The sequence below is a fragment of the Callospermophilus lateralis genome, chromosome 10, assembly GCF_048772815.1.
Source record: "Callospermophilus lateralis isolate mCalLat2 chromosome 10, mCalLat2.hap1, whole genome shotgun sequence".
In the NCBI taxonomy this organism is placed as follows: domain Eukaryota; kingdom Metazoa; phylum Chordata; class Mammalia; order Rodentia; family Sciuridae; genus Callospermophilus; species Callospermophilus lateralis.
In genome coordinates, this window is record NC_135314.1 from 28,315,314 (window position 1) to 28,329,852 (window position 14,539).

General features: G+C 34.2%; 1 protein-coding gene across 1 annotated transcript in view; it reads left to right on the plus strand.

Moving 5' to 3' along the window:
• Positions 1 to 14,539, plus strand: part of Robo2 (roundabout guidance receptor 2) — a 540,305-nt gene that overhangs the window by 34,161 nt on the left and 491,605 nt on the right. Inside the window, exon 2 of the mRNA XM_077110331.1 lies at positions 5,059 to 5,385. Coding sequence (XP_076966446.1) covers positions 5,059 to 5,385 — 327 coding nt within the window. The remainder of the gene's footprint in view (positions 1 to 5,058; positions 5,386 to 14,539) is intronic.

A 14,539-nucleotide genomic window follows, 5' to 3' on the forward strand; every position in this document is an offset into this window, starting at 1 on the left:
ATAGTTTTATTGTTCATCTCTTTCTGTCTCTTTCTATCTGGATGCGAGTCATTTCAAGACCCAAGTATTGGTAGGAGAGCACACAAATTGTTACACATTTTATTAAATTTGTTCACAGTACCCTTTTACACATTACTGTTTTATTTTATTTTATTTTTTGTTTTATTTATTTATTTATTTATTTTGGTACTGGGGATTAAACTCAGGGACACTCAACCACTGAGCCACATCCCCAGTTCTATTTTGTATTTTATTTAGAGAAATGGCCTCACTGAGTTACTTAGCACCTGGCTTTTGCTAAGACTGGCTTTGAATTCAAGATCTTCCAGCCTCAGCCTCCTGAACTGCTGGGATTATAAGCATGCACCACCATGCCCAGCTACATTACTGTTTTTAAACTGCTTTATTGATAAATAATTCATATGTTCAAAACACCCACTACAAACATGTACAATACAAGTTTTGTTATAGAGTTGTGTAATCGTCACCATGCTCAACTTAGTATATTTTGATCACCCTCCAAAAAAAACTCCATTCCCCCAGCAGTAACTCCTCATTTTCCCTGATGCTACTCTCATCCCCCTGCTCTAAGTCTCTACTAATCAGTTTCCTATTTCTATGGATTTTCCTATTCTGGACGTTTTGTATAGATGAAAATGGAAAATGGACTATATATACTTTTTGTGATTAGCTTCGTTCACTTACATTTTCAAGGTTAATCCATGTTGTAGCATAATGGCAGTTCTTATTCATATTTATTGAGGCATAATATTCTATTATATGGCTATAACACGTTGTATTTATTTATTCATCATCATCTGTTCATTGATGAACATTTAATTTTTCCTCTTTTTTGACTATTATAAATAATGCTGCTTTGAACATTCATCTACAATTTTTTTTTTTGTTAGAGATGTGGTTTCATTCCTCCTGAATATATAGCTTAGAGTGGAATTACTAGGTCACATGGTCACTACAAGTTTGGTGTCAAAACTTCCCAGATTGTCTTACTATTTCACATTCTCATCAGTAATATATAAAGCTCTCAAGTTTTTCTTCATTTCGGACAACACTTTTTTATTTTAATTTTATTTAAAATAATATAGCCACCTAATGGGTATGAAATATATCTCATTGTGATTTTGATTTGCATTTTCCTAATCATTAATGATGACCTGCATCTTTTTGTGTGCTTACTGGCTATTTTTCTAACTTCTTTTTAAATTTAAAATCACTTGTACATTTTGAAATTTGGTTATTTATATTTTTGAATTATTATTTATATATTTGAGGTATGTTTCTTACCAGATGTATGATTTGTTTTCATTTTTTTTCTGATTCTGAGTTTTCAGCTTTCATTTTTTGATTTGCTCTTTTAAGCACATTTTTAAATTTTATGAAGTCTATTTTGTCTAGTTTTATTTCTGTTGCTTATTCTTTTTTTAATCCAAGAAAGCTTCAGCTAACCCAAGGACATGAAAATTTGCTTCTGTAATTTCTTCCAATTGCTGGATTTCTTACATATAGGTGGTAGGTGGCCTTTTTAAGTGTTTGTAATGGGAATAAACTTACTACAGGAATATCCTGATGTGACAACACTAACAATCTGTATGTAACATAGTGTACCTATGGGCTAATGATAGATGAGTAAACTCTTCTGTGTGTTCATTAAATATGTGGGATTGTAAATCCATTACTAAAGATTTTTGATATTTTTCCCTTGTTATTTTTCCTTTTTTTTTTTTTTTTTTTTTTTTGGTACTCAGGGGCACTTGACCAGTGAGCCACATCTTCAGCCCTATTTTTTAATTTTATTTGGAGACAGGGTCTCACTGAGTTGCTTGGCATCTCCCATTTTGCAGAGGCTAGCTTTGAACTTGGAATTCTCATGTCTCAATCTTCCAGGCCGCTGGGATTACAAGCGTATGCCACGGCGCCTGGCTTTACATTTTATTTAATACAATTTGTGTATTTCATGTCCTATTTAGGCCTTATCCAGTCTGACTGTCTTGTAGAGTACGGAATTATTGATACAATAAACAGCCACCCAATAGTGTGGAAAATCAAGTTGCTTACTTTTGGCAATACAACATTATCTTACAGTAGGAAAAATATAGATTGTTGCATATGGGAAATTAGAGAAGAACAAGAAGATACTAAACAAGGTGACTGTAGCCCACCATATTGCTTGTTAAATAAAAAGTGACATGCAACTATTCATACATTTTAGAATCAGATACTATACTTATATGTCCAGACCTTTCCATTTGAGAATATGTTATTGGTTTGCAAAATATGATTTAAATTCTTTGGGATTTTTTGATAATTAAAAAATAATTGTTACTTTATGTCTTATGTCAAAGTCTTGTTGGATTTATGAACCTGGTATTTATGGATACATAACCTTTATTATTGAGATTTATATTGCATTTATTTATTCATTTGCTTTCCTTCATTTTTATGTTTAAATTCTTATCTGTCAACTGCAAATTACTCTCTTGCTTTACATACTAACACTTATAATGTATTTTTTTCTATATAAGATAAAAAGTGATAGTCAACAAACTTTAAAAGTTAATTCTCATCAAACAAGAGCAAGTTTGTTATTCATGACCAAATTAAATTCCCTTTGTTAACTTAAAATATGCATTTCCAGTTAGTATTAAAAGTGAACTAAAATTACTTTGAGGAGTAAACATTACTTCTGTTTTTTGATCAAAAATGTATTCGTAGTAGGTGAATGTGTGGAAAATTATAAGAACAAACTATTAAGAAACTCTTATTTAAGTCATCATTATGTGCCCACACATGGTATTCCTTTTAGCATCTCAGTTTAATTTATTTGCAGAAGCTATAGAACATTACCACAAATAATGGTTACTAATACCTTAGAAATTTGAAGTATCCAAAACATCACACTGTACAAAAACTTGACCTTAAAGTACCACCATGTGCTTTTGTTTTTATTTCACTGAGCCCTTTGTGGCTCAACTTTCGTTGATATCAGAAGGAGGTCAGGGTACCTAAGTACTGGTGGCTATGTACTTTACAGAGTCAAGAGATTTACACAGCTCACAGTCCTGGAAGTCCAGGAGCCTGGTGCCTGCATCCACTGGCTCTAATGGGAGCCTCTGGCTGCGACACAACCTGGTGGATGTCAGCACTGTGAGTGCACTTGTAAGAGACAGATGAAATGGAAAGACAAAGCCAGAGACTTTCAGAGGCAGGCTTACTCTTTTAAAAACAGCTCACTCTTGCAAGAAGAACTAGATAGCTCTACAAATCCAGCAGTAACTCCTTCCAAGGATGTTACTCACAATGACCTACCTACCTGCCACTATGCCCCACTTCTTAAAGATCTACCCTTTCTCAACAATGCCATACTGTGAACCAATTTTCCAAAAGAAGGACCTTGGAGTCACAGCATATTCAGACCACAGCAATACTCATCAATTTTTCTTATTATATGGCAACATACAAAATTCTGTCAGGTGTCTATAGTATAATATGCTTTATAACTGCTTCCCTTTTTCTAAATGCAGCATCATTTCTTGAGGTTAGGTTCTTTTTATTGTTTTATTTGACTAATTCTTTCATCTTTTACCTCTATTGCTATCCATCTTTTATACTGCAAATAAAAGTATCTTTCTAATATAGAAATTCCAGTCACTGCCCCTTCACAGCCTGTTAGCCACATAGGATAAAACGTACACTCTTTAATATGATATTCACGCCCTTTTGTATCATACTCAAGACCAGTTGTATCTTCACCAGCTGCATCAAGTTGCTCCCTGGTTATAAAATGCAGTACGTGCATAATCTCATTGCTCTACCCTTTGTTCATGGTGTTGCTTCAGTCTGTGTGTCTTCTTCACTAAGGTGACATATTTTCTTTCTGCCACCTTTTTGGGAAGAGGAACTCTTATTATGCTGTAGTTAGGGTTAAAGCTTTGTTTTTATCCTATAATGCTTTCTTGAACCACCCTAGAATACATTTCACTTTAACTTGGTGACTTAATACTTAAATTCCTCAGACAGACAAACCTGGGTTCATGTGTTGCCTGTTCTGTTCATTTCATCTACATTTCTGGGCAACTGATACCACCCCAAAACTACTTCCTCAAGTATTATATGAGCTATATTGTTCATAATTCATTGGCCTCTTTTGTGTTGAAGTGTGATAACACAGTGCCAGCCCAGTAAGTGGTAACTCTTGTCTTCTAAGCACTTCCCACTTATCTTTCTTAGTAAGTACTTCAGACAGAAAATTTTTTTTTCCCCAATTTCAACATGTTGGTCCCAAAAGAAAATATTTTTGCTGTCAAGATTCATGGCTATTAAAAAATATGCAAAGGTTTTAAGATATGTGGATAGTTCAAAGGCTGTTACTGAGAAAGCAGACGGATCCAGGCTGCAATCTATTGCCTTAAACTGTGTGCTGAATATTGGTGCTTGTAAACTGAAGAGGTCAGATTGGTAGGGAGCAATTGACAGTTGTTTAGAGGCTCTTGAAATGGACTCATCAAATACCAAAGCACTGTACCAGAAGATAAAGCCATCCAGGCAGAAATGCTAAAAGTCAAACAGAAGATAAAGGCAGAGAAAGATAAAGAGAAGGCAGTATATGCAAAAAATGTTTGCTAGTAAGGATTCAATTTTGCTTAAATATTATGCATTTGTTGTATGAAGGCAATAAGACAGTGTAAGAGTTATTGTCTATATGTGATCGCTAATGTGATTCCTTTGACATTTCAGTTCTTTGTTGTTTACACTTTAAAATACTGATACAGGTTCCCTCTTAATAAAACGTGGCACAAAATAAATTTTAAAAAAACTAAAAAAAATTCATGGAAATGTAACTTACTAGAATAAATATTAAGTTATTGCTATGTTGTTTCATTCTACAAAAGAGTTGGTATGACTTATGAGCTGCCTAAAAATCAAATGTGGGATTCATAAATAAAGCAACTGTGTTCAGTTATTCAATTAAATAATGGAAAAATTCAACATCATCACCATGGAAATGTTAAAGCTCATCTTGTTCTGTCATGTTTGTAGGATCTCGACTCCGCCAGGAAGATTTTCCCCCACGGATTGTGGAGCACCCTTCGGATGTCATTGTCTCTAAGGGAGAGCCCACCACTCTGAACTGTAAGGCGGAGGGCCGACCAACGCCCACCATTGAATGGTACAAGGATGGTGAGCGGGTGGAGACTGACAAGGATGATCCCCGGTCACACAGGATGCTTCTGCCCAGCGGATCCTTATTCTTCTTGCGCATCGTGCATGGGCGCAGAAGTAAACCTGATGAAGGGAGCTACGTCTGTGTTGCAAGGAACTATCTTGGCGAAGCAGTAAGTCGAAATGCATCTCTGGAAGTGGCATGTAAGTGAACATAATGAACCTCATATGCACATTGACGTTATTCTTAGAAAATTTTAATTGTTTCTCATAGATGCTTAATACTGTCTAAGAATCAGTGTATTACGTAATTTCATTTTGGCTTCTCCAAAGAAATCTGATTAAAATAATGTAAAAGATATTGTGACACATTTGTTGATATTAAATCAATGTGGAGTTTGTTCTCGTGTTAAAGGTGGTGATTCATGATGCTGCCCATATTTAAAATTGGCATTTTTAATGGGAGATATAACCAAGTATTAAAGTTGGCTATGTTAAAATTAAAGTTGCAGTGTGACATGACATCTAATTCAAGGTATAAATTCAATATCATACCTATTTTTGGTATGTGTATATTATTTGTGAATATATATGTGTGTGTACACATGTATATATATCTTTATACACACATGCATATATGATATATAAACTAATAAACTTTTTAGAGGTTTAATATATACACATATGTATGTGTGTACAGATATATATTATATATATGTAAAACTTCTGAACTGTTCTTAGGAATAATTTTATATAGAATGAATTGTGAAGAAGATGGCAATAACTTTTCTTAAAAAATATTGTAATCTTCAACTTTCTGGTTTTAAATATGTCTTCAGAAGATAAGAGAATTAAGGAGTAGAACTAGGCTGGGAGTGCTGAGTAATAGCTCCTGGACCAATTTCTTTAATTAAAGTTAGTAATGATGATCAATCGCATGCTCCATGGTATCCCACTGGATTACAAAGGTTGTATATCAGAGTATTCAATTTTTTTTAAAGATAAGTTGTCCTTACACATGAGAGCATCTTTGATAAAGAAAATCTTACTATTTCTTATTTTGTTGTCCTGGTGGAAGCTATTGTTCTTAAGCCTCCTGTCCTCTGATTTACAGTTTCTACCACAAAACCCACTGATGCTTAAAGTGTGTCACTCCAGTTGGAAAAGATGACACAAATTCCAAGATCTGCTTTATTTTGTGTGAAAAACCTTGAGATATAAACAATGGAATCTTAACTTCTAGTGCCATGTTGCATTGGACATCAGATATTTTTTTTCCAAAAAAATGATACCACAAAAAATAAACACGTGGTTTAGTAAGATATATGAACACATGTAGTTTTAGTGAAATATACAAACAAAACCTCAAGAATGCAAATATTCCTAAGTTTTCCATTTGTAATTTTTTTTATGATCTTGGGGATTAAACCCTGGAATTGCTCTGCCACCGAGTTACATCCCCAACCCTTTTTATTGTATTTTGAGATCAGATCTCAATAAGTTACCCAAGTTGGCTTCAATCTTGTGATCCTCCTTTCTCAGCCTCCCAAGTAGCTTGTATTCCAGGTGTGTGCCACCACTCCCAGCTCCATTTTTATCTTTTATTCCTGGAACATTTCAAACATATTAAAGTATTTCAACGTAAAATTCTATTGATATCTTTCCCCTGCTGACCATTTTATTGACAGGCATTATTATGACAGGCATTATTCTCCCATTTTGTAGGAAAAGAAAATGAAATCTATGATGATTTAATGACCAAGATGCAAACTATAAGCTATAATGGGAAATCTAAGACAAGGTCTTGAATCTTCTAATTTTTAAATTGAGGGGATTGTGAGATATATATATATATATATAAAACCATTGTCAGTGGTGTTTAACCTGTTTTACATAAATGAAAATAAGAAGTTTTTAAAACATTTTTCCTTTTATGTACTCAGCAGCAAATAACTGATTTAAATCCTCAACTAATTTTCGTTCCCATATTATGGTTTATTTAAACTAATTGTCTTATTGTTGGTTGCTCATAGATTTCTTTTTTCCCTGAGTCTTAGCTGTGTTAGAAGTGCAACCCACACACATGCATGTTTGATTTTTGTTTCATCTGAAAGGATTACTGTCTTTCCTAATTGCATCATTAATAATGAATCAAACTTTTTCAGAAGGAAAAAATTTAAACCATGATGCTTTTTCATGTAACTTGACAGTAGCGTTGTTTTTTTTTTATTTTGAAATAAATTAGCTGTAGAAATGTTTGAATTTACTTATGATCTAGAGAAGTAAATAAGAAGGCTTCCAAATTGGATTCAGTTAGTGAATAATATTCTTTCTTCTAGTGCCATGTCAGTTCATGCCATCTGAGGTAACACAAGATCAAATAATATTCATTTATATGTTGCTTAGTGTTTTCCATGTGCTCATCAGTCTTCTTATGTAGCTCATAAAACATTAATATGCAAATTTGGGTCAAGGCGTTGTTATTTTTTGATACCTATTGGTAACTGATTATGTCATTATAAAATGATGGAGGACTAGCTGAAAATTGTATCAGTGTTTGCCTTTATATTTTGTACTACTCAACTAACTTCTCAGTCAGTCATGGTGCATTCAAGACCTCCTCTGTTAATGGAATGTGGATAATCTCTAAAAGAGGTGTTAGATTATAATAAAGAAGAAGAGATATTCCAATCTATTCTCAACTATGTTGGAATGATGAAGTAGATATATATGAAGTAGATGAATGTAGATATATCATTACAATGAATTAAATGAACGAACCATAAAGCCCATTATGGAAACAAATAAAAGATACTATGGGAACCCTGAGAGGAAAATATTTAATTCTTCTGGATAAATTATTTTAAGAGAGGATTCTGGCTATTACCTTCAGACATAAAAAAAAAAAAGAAGAAGAAGAACGATTCTAAGAGGATATATTAGTTGAGCTCTGATTTGAAGGTCAGGTGTGAATGTCTGGGATGTAATCCGAAATGGAAGATCATCATGGTGGATAAAAAGAAAAGTATAAAAGAACGCAGGGAGCTTGATGTGAGGTTGGTGAGCAGAATAAATTGGGAAGGTAGGCATAGCTGATTCATAAAATGCAGACCTTTTTGTTTTGTACAAGGACAGTCTTTAAAAGCTAATTGACAATTATATTAAAGGGATGATGAGTAAAGTCTGAGAAGAGTTAAGCAATTGTTAAATAATTCAGAGAAGACTTCATCTTAGATTTTAAACTGAAAACTGTAAAGACTGATAGGAGGAAATGCTTAGAAACACATTTAGGAATTAACATTTTTAGTAATTAACATTTTATGTCATATAACTTTATGACAAATTTGGGAAGATTGAGTGTGATTCCCAGATATTCATTTCTGCTGACTGTCTGCAACTCGGAATGAGGTGTGTGAAAACCAGGGTATCGCAACATCTGCAATTGCCTTTAGAAGTTGGATAATTTTGTATTGTGGGGGCTTGTGTTCTATACTGTAGAAAGTTTAGAGGCATCTTTGGCCTTTCTCCATAAGATGTCAGTAAAATTCTTCCCCAACAACAGTTGGGAAACCTAAAATGTTGGCAGATATTGTAAAATCTTTCCTGGGGTACTTCAGACAGGAACCAGGGCTCTAGGTGTAAGCATGAGAGCAAAAGTATCCTATTACCAGCAGACCAAACATGTCAAAGCTTTTACTGTGAAATGATTATTGATAAAGAAAAAACACTATGGAAAATATGTGACTCCCTTTGCTTGTCCATAGTTTCCTTTCTAATTACAAAAAGACTGAATTTTGCTCTAGGATGATATGTGAAATGTCATTGTCTCAATTGGTCATGTGAAAATCAGCCTGTTCTATCCTGTACCATATTTATACATTTTTTCCTTTTTCCTTTGATGTATAGTTAGTTTTATGTAATGGAACGATGCAATGAAGATAAATAATATTCAGACTAATCATTGCAGTGGAAATTTAAATTGCTTACCTCTTTGTTGCTTTTTTCCCCCCTTGGTTTGAGGGAAATAAAATGCAATGCAGAAAGTGGTTTTCAAATCACTTGAACTCAAGAAAGATCTTTAGGCAAAAAGCAATATTTGAATAGTTAGAAAACAAGATTTTCAGGGGCCACAAGCAAGAGTCCTGGCACTGAAGAAGTTAATGTGCAGTGCTCTGATGGGACCACCAGGAAAGCCAGGGCCTGGCTGGGGCAGATAGGGTTTCAGCTCCAAACAAGTGCTCTGGTGTGTGGAGCAGGAGCACAAGGGGCCCTGGAAGGAGTGTGGCTGCCCTGGATACAGCCAGAGTCAGTGGCAGCCTCTAGAGATAGCAGCTGTAGCCCCAGGTGGTAAATATATGACAGCAGCTTGATCTATCGACCAGGGGAAGAGGGGTTCTGGCCTAAATGAAAATTCATGAAAAATTGATGAAGTCCCCAGATTATTTTTTCCGTTTCCTTTCCTCAGCACTATGCCAGCGCAGAGAGGAGAGATTAAATGAGGTACTGTACGTGTTCCTGGCAGGAGGTTGTGGTTCAAGGGTTAAGGGTCACATAGAAACCGATCTTTTTTTTTTTTTTTTTTTCCCCCTGTTCTTACTTCTAAAGCAGAACACAGGAACTTTTCAGGTTAATTGTGATTCACATCCGCTTTGCTTTGATAAATAAAATGACAAACTATTCCAAAGTTAGCTTTTGGTAGACTACAAAAGACAGAACAAGGATAATTCTTACTTCAGTAGGGCAATAAGAAATAAATTGAATTTCATGACTGCAGGGTAATTTCTTTCTTTTATTTTTTCCTTCCTTTTGTTTTCTGTTTTCTTCATTTCTTTCTATTTTTCTTTTGTTATCAAGGCTCGTGCTACAAGAAAGTCATTTAGAGAAGGAATAGGTCTTGCATTATTTATAGGTCACAGATTGCTAGAATAGCAAAGCCATGGAACACTCTACCAACATAATGACCCTGTTTGCTTTAAATCCAAAATGAAATTGATGTTTTATCTGTACAAGGAATAGAAGTTACAGAAGTAGACTGACTTTAGCGTGAGAGGGCAAAGGTGACACTAAAAATGAACATAAGGTAAATAGATTCCTTGATGTCTTCAAGTTGATAAATATGCAATTTTTTATGTTTTTATTTTATTTTGGTTGTAGATAAATTTTATTCAGACAACAACTTTATTCTTATTTGAGATATAAGATAATTTAAATTACAAAAAGGCTAAGCCATGGAGACCAATAAAAAAAAATCACATTATTGTGATATAATTACATTCCATATTTTTTGCCCATTTAAAATATACCTTTAATATTCTTTAGTATATTCACAAAGTCTTGTAACCACCACTGAAATCTAATTTAGAATGTTTCAGTTTCTCTCACTGTACCTATGCTCAGTCAATTCACATTCTTTCTGACTATTCCTGCCCTAAAACTAAGCAAACTCTAATCAATTTTCTGTATCTATACATTTGCTGTCTTTCAAATTTAATATATGGAATCATTCAATCTATGTCTTTTATGACTGACTTCTTTCCCTTGGTATTAATGCTTTCAAGGATCATGTCTGTTGTGGCATGTAACAGTACTTCATTTCTTTTTATGGCTGAATAGTATTCCACAGTATTGATATACCACAATTTGCTTATCTGTTCATCAGTTGGTAGACATTTAGGTTGTTTCTGTATTGGCCTATTATGAATTATGTGGCTTTGATTATTATTTTTAATTAATTTTAATTTGGTATATATGATAGCAGAATGCATTTTGATTCATTGTACACAATTGCAGCACAACTTTTCATTTCTCTGGTTGTACACAATATAGCGTCACACCATATGTGCAGTCATAGATGTACCTAGGGTAATAATGTCCATCTCATTCCACCATCTTTCCTGCCCCCATATTCCCTCCCCTTTCCTCCGTCCCCCTCGCCCAATCAAAGTTCCTCCATTTTTTCCATGTCCCCCATTATGGATCAGTATCCATAGCTATGATTATTTTTTTAAAAAATTTAATACTATTTTTTTAGTTGTAGGTGGACACAATACCTTTATTTTGTTTATTTATTTTTATGTGGTGCTGAGGATCAAACCCAATGTCTCACACGTGCAAGTCAATCGCTCTAATGCTGAACCACAACCCCAGCCCTAGCTATGATTATTTTTGAACAAGTTTTTATGTGGACATGTGGTTTTATTGTTCCTTTTTATTTATTTATTTTTCCTGCATTATGGGGATTGAACCCAGAAGCACTTTACCACTGAGCTACATCCCCAGCCATTTTGATTGTTTATTTCAAGACAGGTCTCATTAAGTTTCCCAGACTGGCCTTGGACATGATTCTCCTGTGTCAGCCTCCTAAGTGGCAGGGATTATGTGTGTGTACCATTGTGCCTGGTTGATAGGGTTTTATTTGAATATTCTCTGTGTCTAACTCTCCTCTTAGTGTCAAGCAGGCATGAACATATCTAGTGTTTGGTAAATGTTACTGAATGGCTTCTGTGGTGGCCTCCCTGTGTCATGTCCATCAATTGGGATTCAATTAATTAAAAATATCATCAAATATTTAATTATGTGGAAACATTGAATGTCCATAAATTTTCTATTTTTTTTCTTTGACTTACTCATTAAATTAAAGTAGGTAAAAATTGATAGAATAAATCCTTGAGTAACTTCTACTAGACATTTTAACTAAGTTGGATGATCTTCCTGTTTACATCTTTACTTAATTTCATTGAAAGGGGGCAATTTTCTGTCTTTTAAGGAGCTGAATTATCTTTCCTGAGAATAACCGACTCTATATTTTCCATACCAGGCTACTTCATGATATTTTAACTTTTTTTCCCTTTACTTGGGTGGCATAGACTAAGAAATCATGATTGTAGTAGATGTTCATTAGGGAAGTCCAGGAATGGGAAGATAGAACCAGCTACCACTACTCCATATCTTCCCTGAAATACATGTATGCAAACAGCCTGTTACCTACATACATGGCCAAAAGCTGGACTCGAATTGGTATTTACAGATTTTGACCAAAAACAATTTGGGAGCAACTGACTTTTTCATAATTTTACTACTTGCGTTTGTATTAAAATGTCAAGAGAGATTTCAGAATTTTTAGTGGTGATATGGAAGATGGGGAGAGATACATAAGTGACTGAAAACTTTCATAGCTCAGAATACTTTGCATAAGAATTGGAATGTGTTCCTTGGGCTGTTTTGTAAACATGCCTTGTAATTTTTTGATATTTCATTAAATGCTTTCAAATATGATCTTTCCTATGATTTTCACAAATAAAGAAATAAAAGTTGCTATAAATAAGGAACAAACTTGAACTTATGATCTATTTAAATAAGTTTAATACCATATTTTCATATCAGATTCCTTTTAACTGGTTGAATTAACTGTGTCTAAACCCTGTCTCAATGTAATACTCAAGTTGTCATTTACTGATAAATAATCCGAATTAATTAATTGTGGGGAAAGCACATAAATGAAGTGAAATCTTGATGTCATGTAGCTTTCAAAAGTTTATTCCCATTAAAGGTACAAGTCTGGACTCTGCAAACATAAATTCAAGAATGACAGAATAACATAGTGATGTAAAGAAGATACAAAGACAAAACATGTTTAGGTCTTCATAGTAACTAAAGTTAAGGGGAAAAAATGGTACAATGTTTTGGAGGGTCTCCTACTATTAAATATTTGATCTTTTAAATTTATACTGGTATGTACACACAGTTGATTTTTGTTGAAAATGCATATAGGGTGACCCTTTACTTGAGGTGTGTACATTTGTGCAGCAACTCATGAGTTTTTTTTTTTTTTTTTTTGCAAGGTGTGTGTTTCAGAAAGATGACAGTTTTCCAATTTTTTAAATTGAATTTTTCTGTTAATTACAATACACATCCTTCCATCCTGCAGCCGCCGCCACAAGGTTTCTATAGTTACTTAAAGGAGGTTGTGCTTCCTTCATGCATGGGTCAAGTGTGCATTATGAGCTCTTAAAAATATGGAAGTTACTACAGTGGGGGTTTTGTTCCACTCTGGACACATTTTTCTCTGTAGAATCTGTACAAGTCTCTAATGTAATTGGTCAGGAATGAGGTTCAATTACAGTATTTTGACATGTTCTCATCACTATACAATATTGTAATTGTTTTTTTTAAGATATTCAAAGATGAAGACATTCCCAACCACCCATTCCTTAACTAGGAGATATAATATATTTTTATCACCTGGAGAAAATTCAAGCAAGAATGAGAGGCAGGTGTTTTAATAGTGTGACAGATAAACAAGCCTACAACCTGTTAAGTCTCACTTGGATTTTTTCTGTTTTGCTTTCTTCTCCTTCTCCTTTGGAAAACTATATGGCACTGAAAATAGCCCTTGGTCTCTTATTCATTGGTTACTTTAAGCCTGTCATAAAATTGGCCATCAAAAATTTAGCAAGCTGGGCTGGGGTTGTGGCTCAGTGGTAGAGCACTTGCCTAGCATGTGTGAGGCACGAGGTTCTTGGCACCACATCTAAATAAATAAAATAAAGATCTATTGACAACTAACTCCATTTAAGAAAATTTAGCAAGCAAAGATATTAGGCTGACTTACAGTCAGCAAGAACATTTTGATTGGTTGCTACATGGAGTAACATCACAAAGAGGGACGTGTAATTGGGTTTTTATTAACATCCCATGGAAAAGGAGCTGTCCTTTACACAAGAACTTATTTCTGGAAATCAGGTATTTCTCAGAGATACAAATACTTCTTAGTACTTATGATGGCAATAATTACTTTTCTGTGTGTTGTTAGCTAAACGTCTAAGTGTAGACCAAGATTTTGAAAGAAACCTTTATCATGGGAGAGAGAGAAAGAATATAATAACATAAAAACAAAATGTAACTCTTTCTATAGGGCATATTTGACGTAAGCCATTTTATATGTCTACAAATCTGTGTTCCATATTTTCCTCTTTTAGGCTTCCTCTGATTATTCGTATTGAATGAGGACACTCAGTGTTTTTCCCTTGAGTCAATTTCAAGGAAACAATGGTGTGTCTTAGTTTTTAGTAGTGGAAAGGTTTGTAAGTGGCCCATGCCTCCAGTGGTGCTTGTATTACCTGGGATAGCCTCATCGAGTGATAGTTAACATTCCATTCTGCATAGGGGCAGGCCTTCAGAGAGGGCAGGCCACACAAGTGGAAAGGTGTAACCTTGAAATGTTTTCAGATGAGTTAGAGTGAAGGGTGGCATTAGAAAACTAGAAAGAAGTATAAAGGCAAAGACCTGAGGTTGTAGTTAATTAGGTTTGGAGGAAAAAGGATGTAGTAGTTTAATTGGAGAAGTTATATAGTAAATT